General features: G+C 42.4%; 1 protein-coding gene across 1 annotated transcript in view; it reads left to right on the plus strand.

Moving 5' to 3' along the window:
- The first annotated feature begins 7855 nt into the window (after positions 1 to 7855).
- LOC147642120 (uncharacterized) overlaps positions 7856 to 10087 on the plus strand; it is a 41097-nt gene continuing 38865 nt past the window's right edge. The window contains exons 1-3 of the mRNA XM_086803114.1: positions 7856 to 7997; positions 8177 to 8431; positions 8539 to 8823. Coding sequence (XP_086659240.1) covers positions 7995 to 7997; positions 8177 to 8431; positions 8539 to 8823 — 543 coding nt within the window. The 5' untranslated portion in view covers positions 7856 to 7994. The remainder of the gene's footprint in view (positions 7998 to 8176; positions 8432 to 8538; positions 8824 to 10087) is intronic.

Consider the following 10087-nt stretch of genomic DNA (forward strand, 5'->3'; position numbering starts at 1 on the left):
ACAGTTTCTGCAATTGAATTATTAATGATCTTGTGAATATTTGAGAATACATGTTTGGATTTTCTTGTGATCATTTGAGAGAGTTTCTTTTGATCTGTTGTTTGTTTCGTTTGTTTGCTCAAGATTGAGGCTTGTTACGTGTTACACGGTCTTCTTTGAATATCCAAAGGATCAAATTGTGTGATATCAAGGTTTTCTTCTATGTTTTGTTGTATGGATGGAGTTCTTTTTGTGATAAGGCTACAAGTGAGAGCTAACTCTAGTTGAGTTGGGCAGTTAGCCTGAGTTAGGGTTGATTCTGAGTCATCCAGGCATCAAAATGATCAAAAGGTGGTATAGAGATGTTCTAACTAGTATTAGTTGAGGGAAAGTGATTATGTATATCAGCTATAATAGTTCTAGACCTATCTGAGGACAGCAAACAGAAAGCTTTATTATTTTACAATGTTTACGAGGCAGCAGTCTAACATGGCAGGCCAGTTGATTGCTTCTGAGTCTTGGGGCTAGTGTTGTTTAAGTGCTTTGAGGTCCCTGTGGCGTCAGCTGACTCAAAGGAGTTAGAATCTGTGCCAGCTACTAGGTCATCTTGGTTAGTTGGGTAGATTCTACCCATTCGAAGGTAGTTGTGAGCTGGTAGTAGTCAACAAAGAATTTGGGAGGTCATATCTTGCCTAGTTGAGAAGACTCTAAGGGGTTATAACTATCAAAGGAAACTTTGGGAAGTGTCAGAATTGGTGTTGACTTCAGAGGCATAATAGCTCTATAGTAACACAATTCGGAAGTAGAGGCTACAGGAGGAAGGTTAAAAGAGGGTCAGCAGCAAGACCACCAAGAAGGCCTTGGGAATATGGATATTAAGTCCTCGGACACAGACAGAATACAAAGAGAAGGCTTTGGAGGCAGGATCTGAGCATTTCTATGTCCACCACTGGGGGTGTGTATGGTCAGCTATAACAGTCAGCTGTGGTCTCAAGAGAGGGTGTTAGGTGATAGATCAAAAACATTTGCGGTCAATGATGACCATAGAGGACAAACAAGTCAGGAGATTAAGTCATTAGGGTGGCGAGGAGGGTAGTGAAGTATCCCTTTGGGGAAGCTAAGAACCAGGAGATAGAGGCTAGGTGCTCTGGTGCCTGCTCGTGTTATGTTTGCTGGGGTTTGGTGCTAGTGATAGACTCCTCTCATGGTGGTGTGCTTCAATCGGAGCTATAGAGGTAGTGTTTCTTGAAGCCATCATTGTTTTGGTATAGCCACTGATGAGGGCTTTGAAAGCACCCTTCAGGCAATTCAAGTGTCAACCGTGGAGATGGATGCAATGCTATCTTATGCTGTGTTTCATGGGCATACTAATGAGGATCCAAAGGATTTCTTGGTCAAGATGGAGCTGGCAGCTTTTACATATGGAAAGGACAAAGATGAAGATAAATTGACCTTGTTGTCTATGTTATTGAAAGGGGAAGCAAAAAGGTGGTTTTAGACATGGAGCCAGCCACATCAGGGACAGACATATGAGGATGTTAGAGGAGCTCTAGTGTAACATTTCAAGAAAGGTGAGTCCCCAAATGCCATTTGTTAGGATATACAAAAACTGAAGCATAGTTTGTGAGAGGTATTTGATAGGTTTATAAACTAGTTTGAGGATTTGTGGGGTAGATGGGATGCTTCATTAGGAGCAGAACACCCACCTGTACTTCTGAAAAAAGATATGTTTATTCAATCTCTTCACCCTGATTTGAAGGAGAAGGTTGAGTTGAAGAGACTAGGTACTTTTGATGAAGCATTGAGGATTGCAAGAGAAAAGGAGTGGAAGCTTCAGAGACTTACTCAGAAGCAGAAGGAGGTTCTAGTTGAGAGTAGACTTGCTATGATTGGTGAGAGGAGGACAGAGAAAGGGAGAACTACTCCAGTTCCAGTGGCTGGCTTACCAACAATTAATGCAAGGTATTAGTCAATTAACCCAACAAATGAAAATTTTAAATTTGATTTTGTTGCAAGGAGGCAGGAGTGCCCCTAGGGCAGGAGATAGAGAAGGGATGAGAGGCAGGGACAGAGGAGGCCCAAACCTAAATATCCAATGCTTTAACTATATGGAAAGGGGACATATCTCCCCTCAATGGTGGAGATGGGTACCCTCTGAAGAGAGGAAAGGCCAAATGTCAGAAGGGAAGAGGAAATTCCACACCCACTAGGACCTCAAGTTCAGCCACAACCTACAAATGGTGGGCCCAGACCAAGTGAGGTGAATCTAATTGGAAGAGATGAAGAAGCAAATATGTTAGCCAACAAGAGAACCAGGGGTGTAGAAGGTGAAGATAAAGTTGGACCATCCAGAAGAAAAAATGGGAAGCAGATTCAGGACTAGTTCAAAGAATAGAAGAAAAAGAGTAGACCCATATGATGTATAGGCATGGAAGAATTTCCTCTAGGGATGCAGGTGGAAGAATATGACCTGAAGAAGGACCTCTAGCAAAAGGGACCTTCTTTGTCTTGGCCCCAACTACTATAGATGTCCCCCAAAGTCAGGAGGACCTGGAGCAAACTGGTTATTACAAGGATTTCCAAGAAGAGACAGAAGAAGAAAGCAGGACAGCTAAATATTGTATGAGTCAAAGGACACAAAGATTATATGCCTATTTTGGATCCTTAATATATATATTCAAAGTTCCTAAAGTGTAAATCGATGGTGGTTCCCAGGTTTGTGTTATGACTCAGCAAACTATGGAAGCCTTAAGACGTAAGGTGACTGTACCATGAGAATTCAAAGTAAGAATGGCCAATAATGCAAAGGTTAGATGTCTGGGAGTGGTGAGTGACTATCCTTGGGATGGAAGCTAAGCTAGATGTGCATGTCATGCCAGAAAGGATAGAGGCTTATCCTATTGGTGAAAAGGGCACCTGATTTTTGGTCTGGATCAGCTTGCTAAAAGGCAAATTAGATATGACATAGCTAAGGGGAGAGAATTAATCCCAAGAGAATTCTTCAAAGGATGAAGATAAAATACAAAAACCAATTCCACAGATGGTTCTGAAACATAGGATTCTGAGACAGAAGAGGAAATCTTAGAGGATGATGAGAGGGAAGTTCCATTGCTAGAACTAGACACAGATCTCATGTGCATGTCTTTAGAGTTGTGTACAGAAGAAGGGGAGAAGGTAAAAGATGAGGTTGAAGAGCAGTCAACCAAAGAGGAAGTTTTACAAAAGATGCTTGCGAAAGATCTGACATTGGTTGAGAAGAAAGAATACTTCACAATGCTGCGGCGGCAGTTTCCAGATCTCTTTATCTCTTCTTATACTACTCAAGTTAGGGGGTGTTAGCTGTACAACATGAAATATAATTGAAACCTGAAGCCAGTGGTGCAAAGACTAAGAAGATTGGGGGTAGTGCAGCAGCAAGTATTGAGAGAAGATGTAAGTTGTTGAAGGCAGGCTTCATTTTTCCAGTTGATAACTCAAAGTGGGCTTCTCCAGTTGTGATTACTCCCAAGAAAAATGGGAAATGGAGAGTTTGTGCAGACTTAAAGCCCTTCAATGTTGTAACCAAGAGGGACCATTACTCATTGCCTTTTCAAGATGAAATCTTAGATAGTGTAGCTGGCATGAGAGGTACAGTGTTTGTGATGGATTTCCAAATCTCTATAGCCCCAGAGGATCAAAAGAAAACTACTTTCACCATGGGGGTGTTTTGCATGCAAGGTAATGCCCTTTGGGCTCACTAATACACCCGCTACTTTCCAAAGATTTATAAACCTGGTGTTTGAGCCTTATTTGGGGTCCTTCATCAGAGTATTCATTGATGATTTCTGTATATATAGTGGCAAATTGGTTTATTGTGAGAAGCTAAGGATGGCATTACAGAGGCTGCATGAACTAGGTGGACAGTTAAACCCTGATAAGTGTCATTTAGCACAGGCCAAGGTCACCTTACTGGGAAATGTAGTTTCTGAGAATGGAATTGAGGCAGACCCTACAAAGGTAGAAGCTTTGCTTCTGCAACAAGCATCCCAAAAGGATCCTTTTGTGTGGCAAGCCAAGGAAGAGGAAGCCTTTTTGTAGGTTAAAGAAATTTTAGCACTCTGCCAGTTGTGATGTCCCCAGATTGGAGTAAGAAATTCTTTGTGAATCCTAGTGTGGGAGAAGATGCCATAGGTGCAGTGCTGTTGTAGTAAGGAAGAGAGCATTCTTACATGAGGCCAACATATTTTGTGAGCAGGACAAAGACAGGTGGAGAAAGGACTTATTCTGAGGTAGAGATTGTAATGGTAGTTGTGGTGTTTGCACTAATAAATTTTAGTTCTTACTTACTTCCTAAGCCTTTCACCATATTGACACATTATTCTTTACTCCCCCATTTGATTCAATATGATCTTCCATCAAAGAGGCTATCTGACAAAACCCTTTGGTATTGAGGGAAGAAATCGTGAAGAAGAAGAAGGTACCTAGGTGGCAAGAACCTGAAGCAAATCTGTCTAATGCTTTTACTCTATTTTTTTATGGAGCTTTTAAGAGGAGCTCAGGGGTAGCGAGTGGTGGGGTTGTTTTGTTGAATCCAGAAGGTACTGTAATATATCAAGAAGAAATCAAGTTATAGGTGCAGACTAGCAATGAAGTTGAGTATGCCACCGTAGAATATGGACTCCAACAGTGTCTAAAGAGAGGAATTAGCAGACTGATTATTAAAGAAACCAAGTTCTGCAGACACATTAGCAAGGGGGGGTAGGTAAAGATTTGGATACATATGCTATAGCTGTAACCCACCCTAGTTATGCTGGAAGGGAGAGTTTACATGAAGTGGAAGAGTTTTTGCATACAGGTATGGTACCTTCTAGTTTACCTGGAAAACAGAAGCATGGTTTCATTAGGACTTTGCAGTACATTATTGTTATTGATCAGTTGTACATATGAAAGGCAAGGATATGGTTCTGAGAAGGGTCCCAACCAGAGAGAGATCTTTGCCATAATGGCAGTATGTCCTGAGGGGTTTATGGAGGGTACTTTTCCTTAAAGTTGACTTTGAGGAAAATTCTTGCTGCAGGTTACGTGGCCTAGTGTGAGGAAAGATGTCTACCATTGGTGCAGAAGCTATAGGCCATGTCGGAAGCAAGGAAGGAGAGTATTGTACCATAAGTTGAGGAAACCATTATTTCATATGGAGCTTTTGAGAAATGGGGTTTAGTTGCCATTGGCCCTCTCTCTACCCACAACTGCCAAGGGTAGGACCTACATCTTAACTGGAGTGGATTATCTTACCAGGTGGGCTGAGGCTAGATGTGTAAGAAGCATTATTGCTAAGGAAGTACCCAGGTTTTTCTTTGAGGATATTTGTGCCAGATTTGTTATGTCCTTGGAGTTATTGACAGATTAAGGACCTTTTTTCATAGGCTATATTGTTGAGGAGCTTATGCATAAATTGCACATTACTCGCAGGTTTTCAACCCCCTATTATCCACAATGCAATGGGTTGGTTGAGAGGTTCAATGGGGAGTTATGTACCCAACCAATGGGACTTACATGTAGCTTCAGCTCTATGGGCCTGTAGGACAATTGTGAGAACAGAGTTTTCACCATACCATCTGGTTTTTGGGAAGGAAGCCCTAATTCCCATTGAAGTGGAAATCCCCAGTCTGCGGTTTCTATTAAAGCATTAGGAAAAAGACATAGATGAGTATCAAGAGAGGTTATTGGATCTTCAGGAGTTATAGTTAGCAAGGGAAGAAGCTTTGGACCATTACATCCACTTGAGCAACAAAAGAGCAGAGTTGTTCAATGAGGTAGTGAAGGATAAAGGCATTATGGAAGGGGATCTAGTGCTTAGGTATAACAAGAAGTTGGATAACACTTTCCAGATAAAATTCCAAATTAAATGGGAAGGCCCTTTTAAAGTTGTACACGACTATGAGAATGGAACCTACTAGCTTGTAGACCTGGATGATAAACTTCATTCAAGGAGAGTAAATGGCCTACAAATTGAAGCCATACTAGTGCAGAGTCATGATAATCCAAAAGGATACATATATACAGGATGAAGACTTGTCTAATGATGAAGCTGTTCTGCAAAGGAGAGAAGATTGTTGGGAGCTGAATGTATTGTTTGCTAAAGATTGTTTCAAAAAATCCATAGCAAGTGGTTGAGTGTAAATGCCTCAACCATCGGGGGGGTGGCAAAAGATGATGGAATTTTTTATGGCCAAGGGGATATGCCCTATGAGGATGCTCATCCCAACCCCATAAGAATAAAATAATGTATTGGGTATAATTAAAAACCTTAGGAAGCTTAGGATCTTGCATGGGCACGTCTGCGTATTCATAACTTGATGTAATCAACTCCTATTAGATTTGTTGCATGGTGGCTAGCCGACAGAATTAGATAGAGTAGGTGAAAACATGCATGGAGGTAGGGGTATTGTTGCGCACAAAGAAAAAAGGGGAAAAGGGTTTTTGGTGAGAGCTTTGGTATGAGAGAGTTGTGTGAGAGCCTTGGTGTTGTGCTGAGAGATCTTGTTCTGGTCTTGTGAGTTTGTTTTGAAGTTGGTTATTAGAGGGATCCTTCTATGTTGAAAGCGATGTGAGTTTGTGAGAGAAGACTAAGGTGTGTCCAGAGCAAGGAGTTGCAGGAATGGGAGAGGGTTCTTTGTGGTGGATGGTGTCCTAGAACCTCCTAGGGAGCACTACTGTTAAAACTTGGACCAGTCTTGAGGATTGCTCAAGCTATCCCTGTTGTACCACCCAGTGAAGCGCCTGTAGACAGTTTCTGCAATTGAATGATCGATGATGATCTTGTGAATATTTGAGAACACATGTTTGGATTTGCTTGTGGTCATTTGAGAGAGTTTCTTTTGATCTGTTGTTTGTTTCCTTTGTCTGCTCAAGATTGAGGCTTATTACATGTTACATAGTCTTCTTTGAATATCTAGAGGATCAAATTGTGTGATATCAATGTTTTCTTATGTGTTTTGGTTCAATTCTTTAAATATCCAGAGGATCAAATTGTGTGATATCAAGGTTTTCTTTTGTTGTATGGATGGAGTTCTTTGGTGATAAGACTGTAGGTGAGAGCTAATTCTAGTTGAGTTGGGCTTGGGGACGATTAGCCTAAGTTAAGGTTAATTCCAAGTCATCTAGGCATTAGAATGATCGCAGGTGGTATAGAGATGTTGTTCTAACTAGTATCAGCTGAGGGGAAGTGATTATGTACATCATCCTGACAGTTCTCGACTTGTCCGAGGACAGCAAACAGAAAGCTTGTTAATTTATAGTGTTTCTAAGGCAGCACTCTAACACGGCAGGCCAGTTGATTGTTGCTTTTGAGGCTTGGGGATGGTGTTGTTTAAGTGCTTTGAGGTCCTTGTGGGGTCAGTTGACTCAAAGGAGTTAAAATCTGTGTCAACTAGGTCAGCTTGGTTAGTTGGGTAGATTCTACCCATTCGGAGGCAAGTGTGAGTTGGTAGCAGTCACAACAGAGAACCTGGGAGGTCATATCTTGCCTAGTTGAGAAGTCTCTGAGGGGTTATAGCTGTCAGAGGACACTTTGGGAAGTGTCAGAATTGCCTAGTTGAGAAGTCTCTGAGGGGTTATAGCTGTGAGAGGACACGTTGGAAAGTGTCAGAGGCATCCGCTGTCTGCGGACTTAATATCCACACTCCCAAGGCCTTCCTTGATGGTCCTGCTTAGTTATCAATTTGAAGGAGACTTATTGGTTACTCAAATTAAAGTGCTTAGATAGAGATACAGAGAGAGTTTGTTTCATATTATTTGCTACAATATGGTTCTCAAGTGTCTAGGAGTTTGTGTAAAGATGAGTAGTTGTTGACAAAGGAGTGTTGATTCAATTCACTTAAATAATGTTGTAATTACCATGTAGGCACGTATTGCATGTACGAATATCTCTTGCACAGGGAGAGTTTGATAGCCCCGGATGGGCGCACGCATGGGATTCCTCCTCGTGGATAGAAGCGTGGCACACTGACTATCACACGGGTCTGGAAATCACAGTAATGGTGAGCTCGACAGTTGGCGACTGAAAAAATCCCTTCACAGTCACGGCCTCTGTATCCCCAATAGCAGCGTTTTAGGACTTCTCTCTGTTTCTGCATCTGCAGCTTCTCAGGGTTACCCTCTGCTTCTGCATGTGCAGCTTTTTAGAGCTTATCTCATCAAAGTGTATCTGCGTTTCCAGATGATGGCCCTGCAGGCGACAAACCCTAATCCTAACGGCTTGCGGTTGCCTTCTTTAAACCGATCCCGGGTAGCTGAAAACACAACTGTTTCTAGGTTACCAACTGCGAGACACGTGTCCTTACACTGTGTGTGTTCACAACTTGGAACTGGCGATGGCAAGGCTAGCCACGGCGATGGTGGCCTGTGTGCTCCGTTTGGTGTGTTCCTGCACGACCTCATGGATCAGGCTGGCATTGACACTAGCCACGCAAAGGTTTTCCTTCTGAAGCATAGAGCTCTGGCTTCAATCTAAGTTTTCAGAGCCTTCTTCGGGAAGGCTGCTGGGATTGTAAATGCGAATCTTTTTGTTTGAATTGGCAGGCTGCCCGACAAAGCTTCGTGAAAGAGGTGGCCAAGTTAGCAAGCAGTGAGCAGTATATTCCAACCAGCTACAGCTGCTCTTTGGACCTTGCAAGGGTTGCTTTGGAAGTCTCGGCAGAAGATGATGCCCTTGTTTCACACTCCCCGGTTGCCCTCCCTGTTGATTCCTACTTAGAAAGACTGAATAGTATGGCTATGGAGTTTGCTGGACATCATATGCCCTCTCAAGCTCAAACACCGGACGCAGTGCTCTCTTGCTTGGACAATTATCTCTATGGCTACAAGGTGGGGTAGAACAAAAAATGCTGCTTGATTTTCAAGCTTTTTTTAATGTTGTTTAAATTGAGCATAATGCTCTTAATTATTGAGAGGGTGTGTGTGCATGAGACGAGATGTGCTGTTGTTGAGGTGACACGAAGGCGATCAGGCTGAAAGTCAAGTCTATAGAAGAATGTACTTGGTATTTCATTTTGAGTGCATGAGAAACAATGTTTGGTAAGATTCCCTCTCTTATCACAAGCAATGGAGGCCCCATTTACAATGACACCATCTCATCCAATACATGTGGCACACTGTATGAGGTAGCTTTTGGTAGGTATCTGTATCTTCGATCAGGTAGATGTTGCAGCCTGCAGGTGGATGCATATATAATTATGGGGAGGTGTGGGGGTCTCTTAAGCAGAAGATCAATGATGTACAGGCTGGCTACAAACACTAGGCAAATTAGAGTAGAATGAAAGGGTGTTCCTTTGCATCACCAAGCTGAAGTTAAAGCAGGTTTGGAAGTAGTGCCTGAATTCATCTTTGAGGAATTTTGGGCCTTTTCAATTACCCAAGTTCTCAACGATGTGAATATGTAGTTTAGGTTGGCACCGAGCTGGTCAATGCATAACATGTTTCATGTATCTTTACTCCGCCACCATATTGGTTCCAGTCTTTTAGCATTACAGGAGGATGATCAACCTGATTTAGCTATTAATGAAGAGACTCTGGCCCCAGAACAGACTGTATTATATTGGTTTAAGCATGGGCCCTGTAAGAGAGCAAGGCAATATTTTAGCACAGACAATTGAGTGAAGCTGTATGGTTATATTAACTTTTCTTCCGGGATTCTTCAAAAGTAAATCAGCATTGTATCAGCCCAGTGAAGCAGAGGATCAAACACCCACAAACACCCACTGGAAGCCCGGCAATTTCAGCAGTAGATGGAGAGGCCATGGTTGAGTGCATAGGTCCCACATGAATCTATGTGTTTCAGTTCTGTTGTTTAAACAATCTTTGTGCATGATTAAGGGCACTGCACTCAGTCCCACCCTTCCCCCTTCCCCGGGAAGGGACACGTGGAATAAGTGACTTATGGGTGCTCATTGGCGTGGGTTAATGTGACCCTATATTTAACCATAACTATTAATAAGTGTGCTTTTGTGCTTTATTATTAGCCCTAGCGTATATAAGTGAGTTATTGGGCTCATAAGTACACATCCCATGAAGGGGGATCGGGACCCAAGCTATGCCTAGACCTTGTGCTTTAGCCGCACATCCTGGAGGG

The sequence above is a fragment of the Cibotium barometz genome, chromosome 1, assembly GCF_041138505.1.
Source record: "Cibotium barometz isolate CiBa-2024 chromosome 1, ASM4113850v1, whole genome shotgun sequence".
Classification (NCBI taxonomy): domain Eukaryota; kingdom Viridiplantae; phylum Streptophyta; class Polypodiopsida; order Cyatheales; family Cibotiaceae; genus Cibotium; species Cibotium barometz.